General features: G+C 46.9%; 1 protein-coding gene across 1 annotated transcript in view; it reads right to left on the bottom strand.

Moving 5' to 3' along the window:
* Adamts16 (ADAM metallopeptidase with thrombospondin type 1 motif 16) overlaps nucleotides 1-24853 on the bottom strand; it is a 99896-nt gene that overhangs the window by 6569 nt on the left and 68474 nt on the right. Inside the window, exons 19-20 of the mRNA XM_070042150.1 lie at nucleotides 1706-1907; nucleotides 1355-1549 (exon numbers count right to left, since the gene is read on the bottom strand). Coding sequence (XP_069898251.1) covers nucleotides 1355-1549; nucleotides 1706-1907 — 397 coding nt within the window. The remainder of the gene's footprint in view (nucleotides 1-1354; nucleotides 1550-1705; nucleotides 1908-24853) is intronic.

Below are 24853 nucleotides of genomic sequence, written 5' to 3'. Positions count from 1 at the left end.
GACCCATGCCAGGGAGACTGGTGGTGCTGCGCAGCCCCCAGAACCACGAGACCGCGGTGGGTACAGTGAGCAGAGCGGGGCAGGCCGCACCAGCTCCCGCTTCCAACTTATCTTAGCCCCCTGGACTGCCAGCGGGGCCTTCCGTGTACTCAGACCCGTGTGGACGAGTGTACGTGCACGTGTGCACATGTGTGGGAGGTACCGAGAGTGAGCCGGTCCTTGGAGGCACTCTGGACTCCAGAGTGGAGTGAACCTCCCGCTCCTCCCGGGTCTGTACGCAGTCTGGGGAAATGGAGGTACATGAGGACTCTGCGGCCTACCCCTGGAGCCCAGCAGGGCCGGGCTCCGCCGTGACGGCTGCGGGAACGCGGAGGCCCAGCCCAGGACACAGAGGCTCCCGCTCCTCCGTGAAGCCCGCACACGTGGCCGGGCCCCACGGTCACTGTGGTGCCCTTTGGGCTCACTTGCTCAAGCGGGGCAGGGAGCGCTCAGGGTTCCAAACCCTCCCGCTGTTGTCTGGCCACGTGACGCTGCCGCCCTGGGTGGAGCAGATGGAAAGCCTTGTCCTTTGTCAGAAGGATGGGCAGCGCATGCTCACAGGGGAGGCAGATGCAGAGGCCGGTGTGGAAACTCCCGCAGCACACGTACCCGATTCTGCACCATCGCCCAGAGCTGCTCTGGGCATCACAGAAGTAACTACAACCGTCCTAGAGACAGTTGAGTCCTCTGGACCCCTTGTGAGGGGCACCACCTCTGACTCACACCTGACCACCCTCTACCCCTCCGCTGGACAGGACTGACAGGACAGCACAGACAGTGGTGGGGAGATGCTCGGAGGACGGGATTGGGAGGCCAGTGTCCAAGAGGGAACTCCAGACACTTGGACCACATGAGAAGGCCCAGATGAGAAGAGGAGACGGAACCTGGACAGTGGAAAAGGGCGAGATATGGGGGGGGGTGCTCACTCTGAAGCCCAGGCCTGACCTGGGACCAGGCGGACACGATACAGCCCAGGCCTGACCTCGGACCAGGCGGACACCATACAGTCCAGCCCTGACCTGGGACCAGGCGGACATGATACAGTCCAGCCCTGACCTGGGACCAGGTGGACACCATACAGTCCAGCCCTGACCTGGGACCAGGCGGACATGATACAGTCCAGCCCTGACCTGGGACCAGGCGGACATGATACAGTCCAGCCCTGACCTGGGACCAGGCGGACACCATACAGTCCAGCCCTGACCTGGGACCAGGCGGACATGATACAGTCCAGCCCTGACCTGGGACCAGGTGGACACGATACAGTCCAGCCCTGACCTGGGACCAGGCGGACACGATACAGTCCAGCACTGACCTGGGACCAGGCGGACACGAGCCACTGCAGCTTCCGGGGCTTGTGGCAGCGCCTGGGCAGACAGGCCTCCTGCGTCTTGGGCCTGAGCTCCGGGTCACAGGCGGTGCTGGGCAGCAGTTGTGCTCTGGCAGCAGGGTTGGTGCTCTTGCACACCACAGTCCTCTTCCTCCACCCCTTCCCGCAGGTCCGAGAGCACTGCCAGAGAAAACAAGGTCAACTGGAGACGGCTTCCACAGTCCATGGTGGGGGGTGGAGGAGGCAGACCCCACCAGCGTCCACACAGTCCAGTCACCTCCGTGGCCGGTGCCTACCTACACCCTGACCCCACCCCTGTCAACCCTGCCTGCTTACCTCCGCCCAGGGCCCCGTGCTCCACGCGGGTGGGCAGCTCTGAGAGTTGCAGGCCTGGTGGCTGGAGGGCGCAGGCTGGGGACACCGGCTGGCGGGGACGGGCTCCGCGCGGTAGCGCGCTCGCTGTGTGCACCGCACGGGCCGGCTCTGTGTGCCCCCGCCGCACGTCCGGCTGCAGGCACTCCAGTTCCCCACAGACCAGCTGGAAGGGGACAGAGGAACCCACGTGAGGAGAAGCGGGGTGTGCTGGCTGCCGTCTGTGGAGGGAGGGCTGAGGTTCCAGCCATTGCTTCCCATTCCGCCCACAAGTCTCTCCCAGGCCCTGATGGCGTCGCACGTCCTTGATGAAGCTGCCATACTCTTCCTCCTGCCAGCTTCTAGGCTCACCTCTCCTGGGAAATAACCCCACGGAGAGCAGTAGGTTTGTTCCCTCTCAAACTCTTGAAGAATAGAAACTTCAAACACAGGCAGAATGAATACACCCACCATCAACAACCATCCTCTGTTGATTAGTAACTCTAACCAAGGAGCACGATCAACTGACATTTCAAAGCCAAGTCTAGATGTGGGCATCTCAATATACACCTACAAAAGATAATAAGTGGGCGAAGGACTTAAAGAGAAACTTCTCTGAAGAAGAAAGAAGGATGGCCAATAGACACATGAAGAAATGTTCAACATCCCTAGCCATAAAAGAAATGCAAATCAAAACAACAGTGAGATATCACCTCAAAACTGGTTTTTCTTAAGCAAAACATAACCGCAATACCATTATGACATCAGAATGTAAGAATAATTTTTAAAATACCATTGAACATTCAGTTTCAGAGGGCTATAGGCCAATGGGAGCTGTAAGTGGGTGTGGGAAGTAGGACTGGATGATGTGTATTGAGAAAACTTGATGCCAGTGCAAAACTGCTGGTGTGTTTGCCCTAGCCTGTGTTTGAGCAGAGACAGCAAAGCCACAGGATCCTGAGTGTGTGACATTACACACACATCCTGTCTCTAGACAGGACAAGGCTCTGTTCTTTTGTGTGACTAATCTCAACCCCATCCTGCGATCTTGCTATCCACCTCCTGGATGCACCCTTTGATGTGTCGATGGAAACCTCCTCAGCTAACACGGACACTTTCCCAACTGAAGGCTGGGGACCAAGGACGCTCAGGAGCTCACTCAGCCTGTCCCCAGCTCTCTCTCTCTCTCTGGACCATCTGGATAGCTAGACCAATCCTTTTCTCACTATTGAAAGGAAATGTTGATTCACTGATAGAAGCAGCGTTTGGTGTGTGAATTATCAACGATGTTTGTAAGTGTCTCAACTGATCTCCTTGCTAAGCCAGAATCCAAGTGAAGCCCATGCTTCATGCATGTCCACGGAGCTCTGTCTTTCATTGACAGATTCTTCCTTCTAAGGCTGAATTGTCTGTTCGATTCACTTGTGGTAGAAGCTAGCTCGTGATCGCATGGAGTTTCCCCAAGAAGCTTTCCAACGCTCTTCTGTCCATCTCTGTGGTGTCCTTCCATACCTCCCTCTGTTCTCTACCAATCCTACTAAGTAGTAGGTGGATTCAACTTAGGTTCAATGTGATTTTGTGTGACCACTGATAAAGGTATTATAATGTATTCTCTCCCAAAAAGAGTCAGAACATCTGCTCACCTTCCTTTTTAGACTTTTTTAAAATTAATTAACTAATTTACTTATTTATTGCTGGGCCTGTGGCTTGAAATCTCGGCCTGGATGCTATTTCTGAACTTCTTTTGCTCAAGGCTAGTGCTCTACCACTTGAGCCACAGAGCCACTTCTGGCCTCTTCTGAGTATTGAACATAAGAATCTCATGGACTTTCTTGCCTGAGCTGGCTTTAACTCACGATCCTCAGATCTCAGCCTCCTGAATAGCCAGGATTACAGGTGTGAGCCACCAACACCAGGCTTCTGATCATCTTTCCTTTTTTTTTTTTTTTTTTTTTGTCAGTCGTGGGGCTTGAACTCTGGGCCTGGGCGCTGTCCCTCAGCTCATCAGCTCAAGCGAGCACTCTACCACTTGAGCCACAGCGTCACTTCCAGTTTTCTGGTGGGTTATTGGAGATAAGAGTCTCACAGACATTTCTGTCCGGGTTGGCTTTGAACCATGATCCTCAGTTCTCAGCCTTCTGAGTAGCCAGGATGACAGGCGTGAGCCACCAGCACCCAGCTTTCCTTCCATGCTTTAGAAGTTGTTGATGCTTGATAAGTGTTTTCTCTGACAGACACATTTTGGTTTTCTTTTGTGAGTATGAAAACGTCCCTGTGCACAGTGACACTGGCATGGGGTGGATGGTGGGAAGGAAGGGCAGCCAAGTCCAGAGAAGTTCAAGCGTGTCTGCATCTGCTGCTTTGCAGCAGCCCATCCATAGGAAGGCTTTGTGCGGGAGGGAGGGTCTCCGCCTGGGAGATCTACATGACCAAATAAGTAGAACACAGCTGGCTGGAGGTCTTGGGTTCTAGGTGGTGTCAGACATGGGTGCTCTGAGAGGACCTGATTTTCAGTCTCCACTTTCTTCTCTTCTAGTTCTCTTCTAGTTCAGTTATGTTGGAATGGATAGAGTTCATTATACCCAGACTAGAACTCTTCAAAACTTCTGGGCTTCCTCACGCCTTGTGGGAACCCAGCATGGAATCAGGCAGGATGCATAGATGTCCTACAGGCCACATTTCCAGTGCAGCTGTGGTGGGGAGAAAAAGGGGCTGGCTGGGAGCCTCTGATTTTCATCAACTGTGGTGGTGTGGTGTCTTCTCTCCCACAGCATTTCAGAGTAAGAGTCAAGGCACAAATGGGCTCCTCTATGTTCTGAAGTTAAACCGAGGTCTGGAAGAGGCTCTGGGTTTGTCCGGCTTCATGATCTCCCCGGCAATGTGACTCTGATGGTCACATTGGGGTTGCAAAGCAAAAAGAACAGAGAAGAGAATACAGCATGAAGGTCCTGAGGTCTCAGAGAAGCTCCTGTGAGGCTTGGAGACGTGTGTGAGACTGAAGCAGGGAGTCCCAGCTTGCACAGACTTCGAGTCAAGAAGGAAACAGACTTACAGTTTCTACCTACGATAAACAATGGCCATCTATATCATAGCACGTTGTGAAAACCTTTAAGTTGTACTTGTACAGCATATTGAAGAGCTGCAAAGGCAGTATGTCTAAAGACATCATTCACCTGAGTTCTCACTGGAGGGTTTCACTGTCACGACTCCAGTGAGTGTGCGACGTTTCTTGATCACCATCATCCTCTTCCATTCTCCTTCCTCTTCCTCTCCAAACCACCTCATCAAGTTGCTTAGTTGCAAATGTAAGAATGACTGAGGGCAGATAACATAGGCAGCTTTTTCTTTGCATTAAGATTTAGTATCTAAATCAAGCAATTTTCCTACTTGACAGAGCGTGTGTAAGCACTTTTTCAGTGTCTGTTACCATTTACAAGATGGACCAAAGTATAAGAAAATAAGTATCTAAAGGCAAAAAGAAGGTGTTCCTGGGCTTGGGGAGGTCCTAGGCACCCTGAAGTTGTCCCAAGGTGGCCTGTGTCCTGTCTGGTAAGATTTCTGAGCCCAAATATTCACTGTCTTTCCAAGGGATCCCACAGGGCCATTTACATCAGCAATGTTAGAGCCAACTTTTAACTCCCCAGTTGTGAATCTGGACAGAGGGGGACACAGAGTCATCTCAATAGAAGTCATCTCCCCCCAGACTGCCGGCAGGGCCTCCTTAGCGCCCAGTGACCTCAAGCTCACCTGCACCACAATAGTTGTACCTAGGTTTGTCTGGAGAAGCCTTGAGCTGCTTTATACCAAGTGTGTTTCCCACAAAGATACTATGATGCTATGAAGAAAAAAATTGTGAAAGGATTGTAAAGCAAATTCTATGCCCATAAAAAGCAATATAAAGGTGACAGGACTCAGCCCACATCAACTGGAAACATGGTTCTGGTTTTCCGTGTGGACACAATGAGCATTCTTTATTGCCCGTCACAGGACACAGCCTCGCTGGGGAGCGTGGCTGGAACGGCTCTGGCCCGCGGAGCCTCTGGGCTGCGCTCCTGCCACCTCTCTGGGCCTTTGGGGCTGGAGTACATCTCCTCCCACACCTTACATTTACAGACTTATAAATTACACTCAGGGAGTCCACACATCTGGCTGCTCTCCACCTTTCTGCAGCACCTCCCTGAGTCATCTGTCTATCTTAGGGTGCTCCTACCGGGCTGGTCCATTCTCTAGCTTTCTCTCCCAACCATTAAGAAAACCTCTAGAACAAAGACCAGATCATTCTATCTGAGGAAGGGCCGCGTATCTGTCCTACACTGAAGGAAACATCTACATTCTGGCTCAGGCCAAGTCCAAGCTCAGGCCAGCTTCCGTGATGATGTCTGAGGGTCCTGTGCCTCTCTGTGCTCAACACCTAACCAGGAGCCCCAGCGGTAACTGCTTCAACTTTGTCTTCCCATTTCTATCAGTTAGAACCAAACAAGAGGCTAGTATTCCCCAAGTAAGTCTGGGTTCCAAGACAGAACTCAGAGGACTCAGTCTCCTGCCCTTGAACTTGGAGGAGCACAGCCCTGTCCCTGTGACAACGCACACCTGTAAGCAGCCGCCATACCTCAGCACTCAGCCCTGATCGTCCCCAGAGAGGGGACGCAGGGAGCAGGAGAGAGGTGAACAGCCAGCCAGCTCTCCCGTTTACTCCCGGGTGCCTCTGGAGCAACCCCATGAGACGTGTGTGCCCTTGGCTCTCAGACATTAGAGCCTCTGCCCCGGTTCTCTGAGAAGCTGCTCTTCATCAATCAAGCCGTCCTTCTGACCCTTCCAGTGAGCTCCACTGACCCCGTGACAGTCCCCCAGACGCTCTCCCACTCACCCAAGGATCGGAGGCCTGCCACTCTGCCGCGCCCTGACCGGAAGGCTCTGGCTGACAGCACCTTCACACGTGTGAGTCCTCTGGGACACCCCACACTTGTAAATGAAAAATTTCCAACCTAACGGTTCACGTTTCACCATAGACACGTGCATCTGTCAGTGTACGTGAACACGTTAATTTAAGAGGGTGAACCAGGCCAGAGGCCGAAAGCCCCACCGCCAGGCTCAGGGAGGGGAGGATTTCCCACACTCACGCGCCAGGTGGCCCACAGCTTGAGACTCCCCGTTCCCAGGGGCGGCCTAGGGGATGTGCTACTGGTCTGTGTCAATAGGTATTTAGTCAGTCTCCTATGGTCCCAGCAAGTTCAGTGTTAGAAATGAAGCTGGGGGAGCGGGGACCTCAGGCACCACACGAACTACAGACAGCCAGGGGTGGCAGATGGGGTTTGGCCTACATATCCTAACTGCAGGTGCAATGCCTGCCGAGACCCCAAACCTTCCAACCAAAGCGCAGTGGGCAGCACCAGAGCGATGACATCATCACGACAGCCCTGTTCTCCCAGCGCCCCCACCTCCTTCTCCAGCGGGCTCACAGGTCAGCACCTCGGCCCTCTCTCCTGGGAGAAAGGCTCCCATCAGAACAGAAAGCTCACGACTGACAGCCGACTCTTCATTTTCTTGAACCTCGGAACGTTACACCGCTTTCTTTGCCTTGTGAAAGTGAGGGAGCGATTTACAATGAACCAGACCCAGAGGCAGAATTGTTTTCCTCTCTAAATGCAAGATTTCTTCACAGAAGAAAGCAAAGCCAAACGGCAAGGTCTCAAAGGCTGCCTCCAAACAAGCCGCCGTGAGTGTCCGCTTTATGACCTGTGAGGGGCAAAGCCTATGCAGAGGCTGCTTCTATCAGCAACTGCCGGTCTCACAGCCCTGTGGCCGATCCTATCCTGATGAAAGATCCACAGAGCTTCATACACGGGCAGACAGGGAAGACAGAGGTGTGGGAGAGACACAGCCCTATTTCAACAGAAACCCTTCATCTGAAGCTTTCTTTCTCTAGAACAGAGGTGTTGTCGTCTGTTCACTTAAACAAGAAACTCCGCCTAGTAAATTTAGGGAAACCACAAGGTCCCAAATGAAGCTGGAGCTACCGTGGGGGTTCCCTGTAAGACCATGCAGTTTCCATGGAAGACTGGTGAGCGATGCTGAGGGTTGAACTGGGCGGAACAAGCAGCTGTAATAAACCTGGCACCGTGGAGGGAGTCTGCCCTTAGTCACTACTTGGTTTCTTGCTCAGTACTCCGTGTTAGTTGCCTTTTGGCTCAGATGGCATTGTCTCCACCCAAGGCTGGAGAGATCTCCAGCCTTGGGCACTCACTCTGCCTGAAGCCGAGGCTCCCGTGCTCCTCCCTGCCTCTGGAGAGCACTCGGTGGTGGTGGTGATGCCTACCACATACAGACACGGGAGGACGCGAGGCTCAGGCTCCTCGTCCCTGGATACCAACTGCCTTTTGCTTACACCAGCAACTTTCAGGCTCCCTCATACCCTGCTGAGTCTGCTTTCAAATCTGTTTATGCCAACTGAACGTGTCATTGGAATTATGTAATATAATTAGATTTGGTGTAGCTCTGTGAAACATGAGCACGCAAACAGAGAAGCTTGTTTCTAAGAAAATGAAGTTGTGTCTTGGGACTGACTCAGAGGAGAACAGTCATTAGGCCGAGTGCGGTTGAATTAGGTGTGGCCGAGACAGAAGTTTAATATGGTGGAAAAAATAAAAACTTACAGTGAGTTTTCCCTGTGATAAACGGCGTAAGTTTCACTCTTCTTTAAAGAAACACACATTGAAAATCATGTGCTTTGAATAGATTCAAAAGAAGTTATGATTAAGCTATTCAAAAAACCAAAACCAGCCAAACAAAAAACCCAAAAGTGAAAAACAAAAAAAAGTGAAAAACAAAACAATCCGGGCTGCTAATTGAAAAGAATTAGTAAACGGAGGCACACTGATGTTTTAAGCAGAAATGAATGTTCAAGCTCTGGCTACATTCTGTAAATGACTTTCTCATCTGCTGTTTCTGCAGTGAGTGGAGAGCAGCTGGCCCTCCCACACCTGGCAGCCACTGCTCAGAGCCCTGGAGCCATCTGACTCACGGCCCTGCCTGCACCTGTCCCAGAAGCAGGCTACCATTTCTGTTCCAGAAGGTCACACGGCTGTTTCCCCATTGCCCAGCAAAGGTGCTCTCTCCTTTTGTATGCGCGTGCGCACACACACACACACACACACACACAGAGTCACAGACACAAAGGAGTTCTTTGGTAAAATATCAAATCCCTAATATTTTCCTTTTGGATTCACCAAGTGTCAACAGAGCTACACTCAAATCAAGGGTTTTTGTTCTTGTTATTGTTTTTAAGTCAACTCTGGCCTGTGACCCTGGATGCAAGGCTTCCCACAGATGCCTTTCTGGGGTCTGACAAAGGGAAAATTCCCAGTGGTGTGGAATGGGAGGAGAATGGCTGATATGGTGAATGAGGTTCAAGTGCTACAACCAGGGTCAGGGAAAGCATGCTGCATCTTAGAGACAGGACAGGAATGAAAAGAAAGCCACAGCAAGTGAATACCTCTGCAGCACATAGAAAATGCCAGAGAGCGCTCTAAACAACTTTAACCCACCCAACACCCTGGGGGTGGGGCCACTGGGTTCCTAATGAATGAAGGATCAGATGCAGAGATGCTGGACACCCTGACCTCGGTGGTCTGGTGCACACAGCTGGAAGTGTCCCAGAGAAGAGACCCAGTCGGCTGATGTCCTTCTCACTCAGCTGCATTTATTCCTGCCACAAAAACATGACTTCTGAAGGCTGGGCGGTGGGCTGGAGAGCATCTAAATGAGGATGAGACAGAAATCTACCTTGCTTAGCGAAAAGTGCACACGGGCAGACATTCTGTGGACGTACATATCTTAATTGGACAGTTGCATGTTTTGTCAGGCTTGCGTGTATATCTTGCACAGAGAAGCTCAGCATCCACTACTCTAGGTGAAAGTTATGTGGCTCACATGGAGCAATGCTTTGAAAATGTATTGATGATTCCATCATCAAGTCAGTGAGAAAACTTTGTGCCATACTTTTTACAAGTGATTCCCCCCTAGCCATCACAAGGTCTGGACTTTTTCTAACCTGTGAGATTTCTTCCTGCCTCTCAGGGGACCTGTTAGGTGTCATTCTTCGTTGTTTGAAATGTATAAACGTCCCACAAGAGACAACTTAATTCATCTCTCAAGTCACTATAAACCAGGGAGGATTTGCCAACAAATTAATTCCCATATCCCTTCTTCGGACCTTCTTTTCCTTGGGAAGGAATTGTTTCCCATTCTGTGGTAGAAGTTGAGCTCACACTGTGGTTCTTCCTTTTATGACAAAAATTTAAATATGATGATGGCCTTACTCTTCCCGTTTCAGGCTGGCCTTCCTGCATCAGGTTCCTAGACATGTCTCCTGAGTTTGCTTTTCTGGGGTCTGTGCCCTGAGGTACAACCAGCTGGTTCCTTAGGACTGTGAACTCCTCCAGGGTGGGCACGTTAGGGGATCTGTCACTGAAGGCCAAGCACAAGTTTTATGCCACTGACTGTGGTGGCAAGCAAGCAAGGAATGCGCCTGATTCCGTAGATCTGAGGAGAGAATCAAAGAGCAGATTGGATCCATGTCTTCACAGACCCCAATGCAAGCAGGCAGTGTGCACAATCGTTGTATCCTGCCCTGCGTCTTAGATATGTTCTCCAGTCAGGTGATAACAAGACACAGCGAGGAGAAGCGCTCAGCACCGAGTCAGAGCTGTGGTCCATGAACTCTGAGCGTCACTTTATGCCAGTTAGCTTGCTGACATTATAGCTGAGGAGGTCACTGCCTTTTTATTTAAAAAATTGTAAAAGCAATTGATGATGACTGAATGTTGGTATACACTATACGGACAGCCACAGATGGGTATGGGTGAAGAACTCAAAAGGGAAAGGCAGGGATGCAAACAGACCCAGGAACACTTAGCGTGCTTCCTACAACATGCCAACGAGACTTGGGTTTTTGTAATTATTTTTGAGAACCTGTAGTCTTATCTTCAAAGCTTTCAAAGAGCTGCTAAGCTGAGGTCCAGGTGTGAAGACACCGCCTGCTGTGGACAGATTTTCTGGCCAATAGAAGCTGTCAGGCCAGACCTCTTGCCAAGAATATATAGTTAATGTTTGATGTCACAGTTCTCTCTCTCGCCATAAGGCTGGAACAATTCCGCTCTCTGCAGGAAGGAATTCTCACTGCGGTTCTTTGAGGAGATTAATGGCCTCCAGGCAAGGAACTGACAGAGTTTGTAGGACGATATTTATGTGACCTCATGGCTTCCATCCCTGCGAAAGTATCTTTTCAGATGCTTCACACTGCTTCAAGACACCTGGAGATTACTTTTTTGCTGTGTGTTGAAGTTTTGCCCATCAAGCGTGTCTTATATGTTTCAGATATTGAAGGGTTATAAAAACTTATACTTTGGGTGTTCACTTAGATAAATAATGAATTGCAGTTTCTGTTTCATTCTTTGGAGTCAAAAATTTTTCTATGGAAAGCTCCAGGCATTAAATCATAAATGCAATTGAATGGGTTGTGCTGTGGATGTCACAATTATCTACTGTTCTTAAAGATCCAGGTGCAGGAATGGGAAGTGACAGGTATCTCACTAATGCCATTAACTGAGTTAGAATTGAGAGAGTTTAGTAGTGCAAGTTGCAAAGAGTCTGATGATTCAATGGTATTTACTCTATATATAGGTCACCAGAAAATAAGCTGTTTAGTGTTTAATTTATTCCACAGATGCTTGTCATTCTACCAATGAGTAGGCTAGTGAAGCCCCATGTTTAAAGATGTCATTATCAGGTTCAGCTGGTTTCAGTGACTCAAAACGGGACAGCAGCCAACCAGTATAGTGGCAATGATAATTCATTCCGAAGAATCATCTGCAGAATATAGAAACAGCATCCGGATGGCCCAGACAGCACTGTGATGTCTCTCTTTAGCTGCCAGCATGTCATAAGGTCTGCACATGCACAAGTGGCCCTCAGGGACTACATTAGTAGTCACAGACAGGGGACGTAACCTGGGAAACCCAATGTTCTGCACTAACTAAAAGATTCTCCTGAACAAGAAGAGGAAGGAGGCCATGGGAATGCTAGGCCTGGTTCGGGGATGGCTACAAGTATGCACTGTGACTCTTCACACACTATCATCTACCAGACAGTAAATTACATCCAACAGGATGCAAAGACCTAATTGTCCTCAAGAAATAAATGTATTTAAGTAGAAAACCAATACATTAAGACTCTGAACAAACTGTCAACAGTCTGTGTTGTTCCATCCAACACCTTAATCTCTCTAGGTTATTGAGCTCCAATGATGCCTGTAATGTTACCTGATGTACAAGGCACACAACAAAATTATTGTATACACTGTAGAGATAATGGAACTGAGGTTCAAAGATGCTTCCTAATGTGCCCAAAAGTATAGAGAAGCAGGTGACAGAGTCTGGCTCCTGTCCACAGCCTGAGGCCAGAGGCCAGCACCTGTTCTCTGGTCCATCATGAGACCCACAACCAGAGGAACAAAAGGGGTCACAGTCTGTAACCCCTGGGGGAATGCAGTTAGCAGTTAGTTCTCGAGAACCCTTCCCTAGCATGCTTCACTCCAGGCAGAAAGGCAGCATCATCTTCACAGATAGATAATGCTCCTGGAATTCCAAGTGCATGTCTTGGTAACTATAACACCGTGCATGATTTGATGAATGTACAGCATGCTGATGACTAACATCTGTCTAAAAATTTTCTCCTCCTTCTTTCTTATTCCTCCTCCTCTTCTCCTTTCTTTTCTTTTTCCTTCTTCTCTACTTCCTCTTCCTTCTCCTCTTCCCTTTCCTTCTCCCTGTCCTCCTCCTTCTCCTTTGTCTTAAAGTTTTTCATCTTCTCCTTCTTCTTCTTGGTGACTTTTGGGAAAGTAGAGCCAGAGAAGCAGTACAGATTCCTTTCCTCAAAAAGCCAGACGAGTAGTTGAACAGATCCGAATAATACAAATGAAATTTTTACTTATGTTGCAGACCATCATGTATGGTCCATAGTGCCATTGGAGAGGCACAGCCGAGGATGGAATCAGCACAGGGAGTCTACCCTCCACGTCTGTCTACTTGATTTGGACAGACATCTCTATACTTTCTATAAAATACTCATACACAAATATATGCAACACTCAGAAACTGAGGGAAGACTGATTTCAGCAAACGTGATTCACAAAATAGACTGTTAAGAAATGTAAGAGCAATGGACACTTCTGTGAGCATATCACTAAGAAAGACAGAAGATGACAGGGCAAACGTGACATCAGGTGGGTGAAGGAGTAGAACATCTCGTGTATACCTAGGAAACCAATCATCCTTTAAGAAAAAAAGCCCAACCTCAGCCAAACCAAAAGAAGCAACAACAAAAACTTCCTGAGATGCACATCTTCCAACTGGGGGAAGCTTTGTCTTTCAAACTGAGGAATGAGAAAGCCTCAGTGTCAGAAGTTTGGCTCAGCCTCTTGAATCATTTGAATAGACCACCAAACCTACACAGCCATAGTCAAGATTATGAAACAAATTCACTATTTATAATTATGAAAGAATACAGTTATACAAAAGAAAATAATATTGAAACTGAACTGAACTGAAAAGCTCGTGAACAGCTGTAAGAAAGGCTGGGATCTTCACTGAGGTCAAGAGAGCAGAGCAGGAAGGAAACAGAGAGGAGCTCCTTGCTTCAGGTGGCCTCACGTGCTCTTTATGGACTTAGTTTCATTTGTGAAGATAGAAAATATATGTTGATGTCTAATTTTAAATTGTAGAGATAAGTATAGCAATGTTAGCAATATGTATTTTCTAAATAACCAGAGGAGAAAGGAGAAAAAAGACAAAAGCACGAAAAGAAAGTAACGTTGGAAAAACATGCAAGTACGTAAAAACAAAATGCTTAAATAGGGATACAGGTTGACCCACTGTAATAATGAGATATACGAGACACTATATTGAAAACGAACTTTACAATTTTGGCGGAGGAGGTGGGAGGAGTTGTGATGGGAGGGAAGGGATGGTAGGGGAAAAAGAAAGGATGAGGCAACAATGCTCAATAGGAAATGTACTCATTACCTTGCTCATGTAATGGTCACCCCTCTGTGCAGTATTTTCACAATAAAAAATGTAAAAAAAAAAAGCCAGGAAGAAGCCAGATGAAAGAATTAATGTAAGACATATTGAAAAACAGCACACAAATGAGTCACACTCTAATCTTATTAAATATACGCCAAACTATAATGGGAATACCATCACATTAAAGCTACCTGTACATTAAAGAATACACAACAATCCACTAGGATTGCTAGGATGCTCACAGGAATGCAAGGATGGTTTGATGCATTACAGACCACATACAACTTGGCTCAGAATGAGGATATGCTTTACTTGAATTCACAAACTTAAATCATGGGGCTTACTCTTTTGAGCAGTGGCTATGCAGAGAGGTTTGTGCTTCCTTCAGTGACTTGCACTGACATAGGTTCACACAAACACACAGGGATTCAGTAGACAGCAATGTTCTTTTAATCTTTGGCTCTAGTGAGATCTCATCTTTTGCCTCCAGAGCCCAGGGCTCTGGTGATGGAGGAGGCCACTCACAAAGCTCCTCAGCCCCAGAGCCTGAGGCTACAATGTCCTGGGGGTTCCTGGAGTAGGTGTGGGGTTTCTCTACTCTGTAGCCAATGTAGAACATCATAATCTCTTGAAATATTCCAAATTCACAATAAAAGTAATTAGTTAAATTAAGGCATTTTTGAGGAGGTAGAAATAAGTAGATGTTTGCCTATTATGAAAAACAAATACAAATGCAGTGGGCAACACTATTAAATGAATGGGCCACACTTCATAAAATGTAGACAACATTCTAATTCTGCTAAAGGACAAAAAGAGATGTATTTTTCCTGTTTCTGTCGAAAAACTTTCCATTGCAGTTGAATATGATTCAGGGGTAGGAGAAAGGGATAGACGCTAGAGGAGACCAAAATGATCATTAATGGAATATAAAATTAAAAACACAGCGTACTGATAGAAAATAATATTTTAGTGCTTGAAGCTCATGTTTTATATTTCAAAAGATAAAACTAAAATATTGTGATATAAAATTTGTGTTCATATTACTAAAATAAAAATATTCAGAAAAATATGTACATACTCATATTCATTTAGGTAAGTAAGTCTATGAACAATAGCCAGTCAAGAACCAAGTAGAGTATTAAAGAAAAAAATGGATTCTGATAGATTCTAGGCTTTCAAGATTTTGCCTAAATCAATCTAAATGCAATAAGATTTCCATTGCTGAATTTTAGCAAACTTTTGGAGAATGTCAATTACAAGGTTATAAAGTCTATACATGAGAAACTCACACCCAACCTACTGGTGAAAAACTGAAAGCATTTCTTCTAAAATCAAGAGCAAGGCAAGAGTCTCTACTCTACCCATTCTCATGAATGTAACATTCATCTGGAAAAACACATTCAAGAAGAGGATCTGGGAAATTCAGGGAGAGCATTGGTGAAAGGTGAACTTTCCCTGCCAGGGAACAAACATGTTGAATAGCACTGCTGATGAATAGCAAGTGTGAACAGAGTGAATCAGTGAACAAGAGAGGAGCCCAGAGCAGGCGGCTAGGCCTTCCCACAGATGTATTTAAACTGTGGTAAAGCTGGCTTCCCATGTCAAGGCAGAGAAATTTTAAGAAATGGTGTTGGGACAGACTGTTAGGCATTATTAGAAAAATTGAAGAAACCTACATAGGATTCTTTAAATTATTTCCTAATCCCACCATACCAATTCAGTAAAATTAGGAGTGTGACACACACTTCCTTATGGATTCATTCCAAAGGTACATGGCCATCTGATGTGGTTCTTAGGTACTTTTTTCCTTATACACTTTTGGTGCCCACCTGCCTCAGTTTCCCCATCTGTATTACAGGTAGAATAGTAGCATCTACTTAATGAGATTATTGTAATGACTAAAGGAGTTACCCTCTCATTTGTATATGAAGTAGATTAATATGAGACTATATTTTTTTGTATAATTTTTCACCTTTATTTGAATAGGTTCAGGTTTTGTGGGCTTAGAGACTGTATAATTGATGATTAATTCCTGTGATAATACCCCTATCACTATTAGGCCCTCTGGAGCCCAAAGGATGCCCTTAATGTTAATTTTTGATATATATATATCTTTTGTATATATATATATATATATATATATATATATATAATACACACACACACACACACACAAACACACACACACACACACACACACACACACACACACACACACACACACACACACACACACACACCCTGGACTATTTCTTTTCTCAAAGGTTCACCATTCTTTAGGATCTGAAATGGTTGAGTATCACTGACTATAAGAGAAACAGCCAGATGGGCACTTTCTACTATAATTGGTATCTCTCAATGTCAGTCATGGACAAGGAGGACTCCCGGTCCACTTGAGACTGAGGTCTCTCTCCAGTTTTTCTTTTTTTTTGGTTGGTCATGGGGCTTGAACTCTGGGCCTGGGCGCTGTCCCTCAGCTCTTCAGCTCAAGGCTAGTGCTCTACACTTGAGCCACAGCACCACTTCCGGCTTTTCCCACTTATGTGGTGCTGAGGAATCAAACCCAGGGCCTCATGCATGTGAGGCAAGCACTCTACCACTAAGCTACCTCCCACCCCCTTGCTCCAGTTTTATTGGTCTTCCAGTTTTAAAACCAGAGATGCTCCAGACAGTCTGGGATGATGTAGTCACTGCAGGATAGTTAATGCATTTAATCACTAACGTTCTGAAGATTCTAGTCTTTGTCTCTCCTGTTTCCATCGCCCCAGCTCTCATCACTACGAGTTATTCCCCTGGGTGTTCCATGAGGCTCACCTTCTCTGGCCCTCCTGACCCTTGTCTGGCTGCTGTAAGTGACTATACCAGACAGAAGTGTTACACTAATACCTGGTAGACTTGATATGTTCCCTCCATTTCTTTCTCAAATTCCAATGCATGCTGGCAGAGCGTGGCCTCTGTGGGATGTGAGTGACAGGTGTTGGGGTGAGCAGCACGGGACCTGAGGGCCTCCTCTCTTCTCTCCAGAGGTCTGGGTGCACCCTGGACACCCAAACGCCCACAGCGCCAATGCATCATCTCAATTCTATCTCATTATATCCTTCACGGACAGAGCGGAAACTAAAGCTGCCTCCTGCTTAACCTTATTTTTATTCTGGTCCCAGGGACAGCTTACTTCAGCAGGGGGCAACCAACATCTCAGAGATTCAGTGTAACAAATCTGGAGGCTAATGATTAAGAGATGTCTGAATTAAGGCATAAGAGACAGTGCAGTGCATCCTACCATCCAACCACTAGACACCTTTGACAGGAAGGGAATCTACAAGTAAGGAAAAGAAGGAGGAAGGAAGGAAAGAAGGAAAGAAGGAAGGAAAGAAAGAAAGAAGGAAGGAAGTGAAGGAGGGACGGAGGAAGGGAAGAAGGAAGGAAGGAAGGAAGGAAGGAAGGAAGGAAGGAAGGAAGGAGGGAGGGAGGGAGGGAGGGAGGGAGAAGGAAGGAGGGACTGCTAGAGGAGAGAGACTATAATAACTAACTATAGTGTCTTTAAAAAAGAAGAGAATGGTTGGGAGGTATGCAAGTGTATACAAATGTATTAACTGAAATATGGTAGATTCAAGGGAGAACTCAAATATTGAAATTCCTTAGAAAGGCAAAGTCAAGGTGCAACAAAAGTAAACAACAAGGAGCAGATACTCAAAACAGGCCAGGTGGCAACAAGAGGAAAGAAACAGCCAAATAAAGAGAATGTAGTTGATTATCAAAAGTACATTCTATAAAATTAAGAAGAGTGAGGGAATGGGAGGTTAAGAGAGGGGTGGGTGAGAATGCTAAAAGGGGTGGCATTGGTCAACATGTACCATATTTATAAACTGCTTTGTTAAATGCCAACTTCCTTGTACAATTGTTTAAAGATAATAAAAAGAAGAGTGTGGTCTTAAAAGAGAAGAAATAAATGTAAAAATGAGCATTTGAAAAGATATAGAAGAACAGTCAGTTATAAAACAAACAGGTAGCTAACCAACCAACAAACAAACAAACACAACAGGAAATCTAGAAGACAAAAATCAAATCTAGAACAAAAAGACAAGGAGATAAACACCTAAAAGAAAAGATAAAGAAAAGTAAGCCAGAGACAGAATGCAAATTGCAAATTCCACATAATGGTCCTCATTTCTAGTCTCATAGGAGCGGGGAAGGGAGAGTGGTCACCAGAGGCTGGACAGGCAGGCTCAAGGGTAGAGAATCACCTCTTCAGCAGTCAGCTAACCAGTGAGTAAAACAACTCACGATGCACTTCAAGCATTAGAAATTTCCAACACATCCAATGATTCGTGCTTGTTCTGATTTGATCATTATACATTATATATGCACCAAGCAACCATAATGTACACAATAATGCACAAATAATATTATCTCAATAATAAAGAAAACAGAGGAACACAAAAGCATGTCCTATGGACGTACTGAAATAGGAATTTTTTTCACCTTCAAAGGAACCGCTGTAGACTGAGCAAAAGAATGTGAGTAAAATCCATTCAAGGATACTAAAGTACATGCGGAACGTGAAGATAAACGAAAGATCACCAAGCTTCCAGAAGCAGGGAGAGATGCACAAGGAGCAGTCCCAGAGAAAGGACCTGGCATCAGAAGAGATGAGCCTTCTTCAGTCCTAGTGGCGATGGCAGACAAGGGTGTCATGTCCACAGAAGGCCCAGGGAGAGTGAATTCTCTCCCAGAGTTCTGTCAACCACAAGGCCTCTGAAAATCACTTTTCCTAAAACTGTCTCAGGCAGCTGTGCTGTCTACATCATGCTGTAGAAAGGACAGCTACTGGCCTGGCATTGAAGAAGAGAATGTTAGATCAAATGGAGACAGAAGGTCAATGTCAGGATGACAAATCCTGATTAGAGCAAGAGATGGTGGTGTCTGGAGTGAGCAGTCCAGGGGAAGAGGGAAGAGGCCAGTCTCTGATGTGCTTGACAGCGTGAGGATTGCCCAGAGCAGGGGCCACACGCAGCTGTTGTCCCCCAAACCCTCCTCCTGCCCAGGTTGCTTTGGAGCTGCACACCTCAAACTCACCTTCCACACCGCTCTACTCTGCTTGCCCTGCTATTAGTTGATCTTTTTACCCACAGCATCTACCACCTTCTAAGACATCTTAACGTTTAAAAATACATTTATAAACAAAATATTCGAAAATACAATTAAATGGTATGTTTGTTGGCGGCCTTAACGTGGGGAGGGGAGGTTAGGTCACTGCTTGTGCCCATGAGTTGGCACAGACAGGGCAGATGTTTAGTTTATATTCATTGAACAAGTCAATGAACTCAGCAGGTCTTCTGACATTCTTATAAAGAAGATAAGGAAAAGAAGTCAGCCAACTATTAACTCTTAGACCACTTTAGATACGAAAGGAGAGAGAAACAGGACGTTCCATTGAGATGAAATGGTGAGTGATAGGAAAGCAGTGAGGACTAATAAGACGTCATCAGCAGATGGGGAAAGGCTGCTGAGAGCAGGAGAGCTAAGCAAGGCCCAGTGGTGCGAGGTGACCACAAAGACTGTCCACACCCATCGGTAACAACAGGATACGTTTTGAAACCAGTGAGTAGGGCAATGGCAGGCACACTTCTTTAGACACAGTGGGATGGATAGCAGAGGCGGGGCTGCAGGTGGTCTGTGGGATGAGAGAGGGAACTGATTTGTCATGGCGAGCTTTAAAACACAGCATTCAAAACCACGTGGGTGTGCGATCACCAGGTAATACAGAATGTTAACAGTAATAGACGCAAGACGCAAATCCTACATTCACTTTGCATATGGGATGCTAGATTATTGACATGAGTTCTTCTCCCCCACCCTCTTTGTAAGCTGGAGAAGTACATACTAAACACATGAGAAAGAGCAATCAAGATGTCTTGATGGTTGGGCTTTCATTGGTGTTACAGTCAGACCCCGAGACACTGTGGGCCGCTGGTGAAGAGAGGGCATTCCTGTGTGGATTCCCGCCTTGCACGGGATCCAGACAAATCCAAACAGTCTAGGAGACTGCGGTCGCCCTTTGTGAACAGACCACAGTCAGAAGCATATCAACAATCGGTTTTCTGTTTCAAGACTCTTTGCCCTGAGCTGAGAGGAGACCTGCATGGAAACAATTCAAGTTTGCTGTCATGTGGCTCCCATTTTTATTATGATTTCTTTAGGGTGAGGAGAACATTATAACCCATTAAACACTGAAAAAAGAAGTGAGGGGTGGGGGTACAAAGTTCATCACATACATGTATGGCTCTATCACTAGCAACCATCTGTACAACTAATATAGATGAATTCAAAATACATTTAAAAATTTTATAAAGTACAGAATTGATGTATTTTCCTATCAAATCACAACACTCTTTAAAAATACCACACTAGTCAAAGCTACTTGTTCATTCCTGGTAAATGCCAATAGTAATTTACAGATAAGCTAAACTATAAACACACATAAATTAACACATCCTAATAAAATCAACTCTTTCAAGTGGCGACCAGATTCATGAAGGACCTTAAATAACCAATACGGGACTGACAAAATGATGAAAAATGTTTGCATGATACTCAGTTCAATTCCTCTACGGCTTCGGTCCTGTGATATTCTTGGTTTGAGACTGCTGACCAGTTTTATGGGTAATACCTCCTCCTTGGTCCTATTTATAAAATCCTTACTTCTAAAATTGTGCTCCTTAGAGTGTGTTGGGTTTAATGCTGACAGAGAGCACTTCCTCTAACACCTGAGCAAATATAATTTCTGCAGGTGGTGACAAGCAGTGAAGGCCCAGCACACGCTTGCTTCCAGGCGCTTCCAAGTGGAGTGTGGAGCAGTGACCTAAGTGGCTGATAAGGAAGGGCGCATGTGTCTGCACACGGCACCTGCAGAAGGGCGCATGTGTCTGCACACGGCACTGCAGGGCCGTGTGGCTGCTTCTGCCTCGGAACCACAAATCATGCACCCTTTTGGTCCCCATAGTTCTACATTTGCAAGAAATCGACCTTTTTCTTTTTATTATTTATTGTCAGTCCTGGGCCTTGAACTCAGGCCCTTGGTACTGTCCCTGAGCTTCTTTTGCTGAAGGCTAGCCCTCTACTACTTGAGCCACAGCGCCACTTCTGGCTTTTTTTTGTGTATATGGTACTGAGGAATCAAACTCAGGGCTTCATGCGTGCTAGGCAAGCACTTTACCACTAAGCCACCTTCCCAACTCCTAATTTTTCTTTTTATTATCAAGGTGATGTTCAGAGGGGTTACAGTTACATAAGTAAGGTAATAAGTACATTTCTTGTCAAATTTGTTACCCCTTCCCTCATTTTTCTCCTACTTTCCCTCCCCCACATCCCCAAGTTGCACAGATCATTTCCAACACATTTAATAAAGGACTACAAAGAAGCTCAGTTGGAAGAGAGGGGCAGCCCACCCCTGCTGGGGAGAGGGTAGAAGATTGTCTCTTTTCCCAAGCTGAGCTGACCTTCCTTTGCTTTCTCAGGAACGGGGCACAGGCCCCGCAGGACACACACCACACCCGTGTGTGAGTGGGATGTGTGGGCGGCCGCCGCCCGTGAGAACTGCAGGCTGACACCCGCACGCACACAATTTTATTGGCCAGACGCTGACATGAGATGCATTGTAGATAACATGATTAGCTTTTTAAAAATCTTAATTCTGGCTAAGGCAAATCCACCCACGACTTTCTCTGGTAAGGAGGCTCGGTACAGGATCTTCAGGTCAACTGGGCCCCAAGGGCTGCTGACTGGAGCTCACAGCTGTGAGCTGTGATGGGGGCCCTGCCCCACCCCAAGGGATGCGACTCCTCCTCAAAGCACCAACTTCTCATCTTCCGTCTCTCTCGAGGAATGACTACTTCATTTATAGAAGAGAAATCAGTGGCAAACACCCTCGATTGCCCGTCACTGCCTCGCCTGGCCCTCACTCCTTCCCTCCTGCTTTCACCGGTGTCCACCCACTGTCTGCACTGCCTCAACAGCCCAAGTCCGTATGCATCTCGCCACCACCTTTATGCATGAAGTATTTGCTTCTAAGAGTCTTGGTACAGTTATGTATTAGTAGTCCTGGATATGTTAAAAGTGGTGTATATTACATATTTACGTGTGTGGGAGGGAGGGTGTGTATTGTTGGAGTGGTAGTAGTAGTAACAGTAGTGTTGAAGAAAGAAAGTAGTGTGACTTCTGGCAGTCTCGGGAATCCAAGAGAATAAAGGGATATCTCTAAATGCATCAAGCAGAAGGGGCAGGAAAGCTAGGATGTAACAAAAGGCATGGAAAAAAGGAGATGACATAAGGAATTGGCAGAACTAAAACCAAACATAAGTATTATCTATGTAAGCATAGTTCACACAAATAGATTACATCGACGCATACAAATCCAGTAGGATATTATATACTCAAAAGCACAGAAAAACCTAATAACATATGTATTTAAAGATAAACAAATAGCAGACTGCAAACCAGAAGAAAAAAGTAAATGGGTGGTATGCTTCGTCAATTTCAGACAAAATAAACTGTAGGTTGGAAAATGACATTACAGACAAAGATGATCATTACTTAGGAATAACATAAAATTGATTCAGAAACTATAACTACATCTAACAACATAAAGGATAGTTTAAAGGCCAATTAGAAAGTGAAATTAACAGGATATACTAAAAAGTTGCCAGTCATAGGGTAAGTTTTCAAGACAGTTTGCTGAGGTACAAAAATCAGAGCTTAGCACACTTGTGTTTAATGGCAAAACCCTACTCTCCAAGTGCCCTAAGGTCAGCTCATCTCCTGCATCCCTAAGTAAAAAGCCAGCCACAGAAGAAAGAAAGTGTCCTACCTGATCCACACCCACCACAGCTGTGTCCTCGGAGAGTTAGAACTGAGGCTCTGTGGAACAGCTTCCAGACTAGAGAGCAAGGGACACACAATGGAAACAGGAGAAACTCTAGGATGATTCCCAAGAGCTCCTGCAAACAGTACTGAGATAGAAGCAATCAGGGCAGGACCAGCTATGTTATTTATGGACCCAGGGAAATGTATGAGTCGCCCAGAATCAATTGTGAGAGCTCTCTGCACACGGCCCCAGGGTGCACACGGCTCCAGGGTGCACAAGGCCCCAGGGTGAAGGAGCAACCAGAGTTTTGAAAAGTTCTGCCCTGCGGGTGGCGCATTCACCAGCTACTCAGATGATTGAGTGAACTAAGTTGCTGGCTTTGTTGGCATGGCTTTGGTTATACTATAGGGGGTTCTTGTTTGCAGGACTCATATGTAAAAGTGACAATAGATAAAAAGGAAATCACATCCTGCCTTTGCTATTTCTGAGGGTTGCTGTAAGCTTACATTACAGATACAGTTTCTTGGTAGAATCTTATCTCTGATTGCCCTAGGGTGATACCAAGCAGTCAGTTTCTGAACCTACAGATCTTCTTGAAAAGGAATGATTCTCTAATGGGTTTGTAACACATCACAAAGGCACAAGACAAATAATGGGATCGACTATTGGTCAGGTGAAGATGTGACCCCGTTTTTAACATGTTCCTCAGGGAAGACTAAAACTCACCCAGCAACAGTATCTATCCATGCTCTCTCTTTTATTTTTTGGGGGGTGTGGGCCATCTCTCACATCCCTCCCTCTCTGGCCCCCTGGGCTCAGCTAGAGTTATCATCCTCTCTGTGTCCAAACTCTAACTCTGCATTCCTAGAAGCAAGCGGAGGAGAGATGCACATTCACGACCATCTGGAAAGCATTCCACCACCCCCTCTCCTCCCATTGTCAGGCTGTCTTCTAAAAGGTGTGTATTTAGTGCTCATGCTTAGAAAGTTAGAGAGTGAAGATAAATGATGGGAGATGAGATGTGCTTAGAAAGTTAAGAGTTCCGATAAATGATGGCAGACAGGCAAAAAGAAAATACATAGCTGTGTGATTTATAATTGCTGTTTCTAAAGCAAGCGATAAAAATGCCTGCTTCACATTCTATCAGAGGCTGGCGCGGGGGAGGCTGGCGGGAGGGGCAGGGCTGGCGCGGGGGAGGCTGGCGAGTGTGAGCAGGGCCAGGGTCTGGGCTGGACCTGGGAGGAGCCGCCGCAGGAATTGCTGACACATGCAGACCATCCTTCCCGGCAAGGAGTCCCGGGAACCCCCAACACTCCGCCGCCCTCCCACAGAAATGTATCATTTCGGGGATCTCCTCTGGCTAAGGACCTGGGGCTTGACAGTAATCCAAGTGTGAGCACAGACGTTGCGGGCTCTGTCTGTCTGGATGCTGAGCTTTATCACCTAAGTTGCCCAGGAGAAGGCTGTGGATGAAGACGTCCTCCTTCAAGTTGAACCTGACCCAGCGGATCTCACCGCTGCGCTGCCTGTCAGGGTCGGACACCTGGGGCCGAACGTGTCTCCCTGTGCTGGGGGGGTAGGGGTTGGGGGGGGTGGAGGGAGGATCCAGTGTCCACAAGCCCAACTGACAGACCCACATGGGCTTTCCACATGCTTGCCTTGTGACTTTCTAGTGTTTTCCCTTCTCTGACTCCTGAGCTCTGCTTCACTCACTCGCCCTGCACCTTTATGCTCTTTTTATACGCCTTCCCTCCCTGTCCCTCCCCCCTCCCCACCCCCCCCACCACCCCACCCCCGCCTCTGTACTGACCACGGTCTGTTCCTACTGTGCTCGTCCTCACAGAGGTACTGATGATGGTTAAAACTTGTCCTGGTCACTGGAGCTGGTGTCCAGCTTTGTGGATGGCTAGGTCTTATTTCCTCAGGCACATGGACCCCCTCTGTGGGCTGTAGTTGGTCTATTTTCTCCTGCCTTGGCCTGCAGCAGGGTTCTTTCTCTACATACCCTGGGCCTAGAACAAGCTCACAGTGAGCTTTCAAATGGAGTCTGGCCTTCTGGGGAGCTGGGGCTGGAGGCAGGGCCTAGCGTGGCTGTGAAGGTTCACATGTTCCCGCAGGCAGCGTGGGACAACAGGAGGCATCCTAGGCCTCCGTGGCTAAGCGCAAAAATCCTGGTTAACTCCTGACCAG

The sequence above is a fragment of the Dipodomys merriami genome, unplaced genomic scaffold (assembly GCF_024711535.1).
Source record: "Dipodomys merriami isolate MVZ:Mamm:240054 unplaced genomic scaffold, mDipMer1.0.p SCAF_32, whole genome shotgun sequence".
Lineage (NCBI taxonomy): Eukaryota > Metazoa > Chordata > Mammalia > Rodentia > Heteromyidae > Dipodomys > Dipodomys merriami.
Note: the sequence above shows the minus strand (reverse complement) of the source record. Positions and strands in the feature narration are given on the sequence as shown.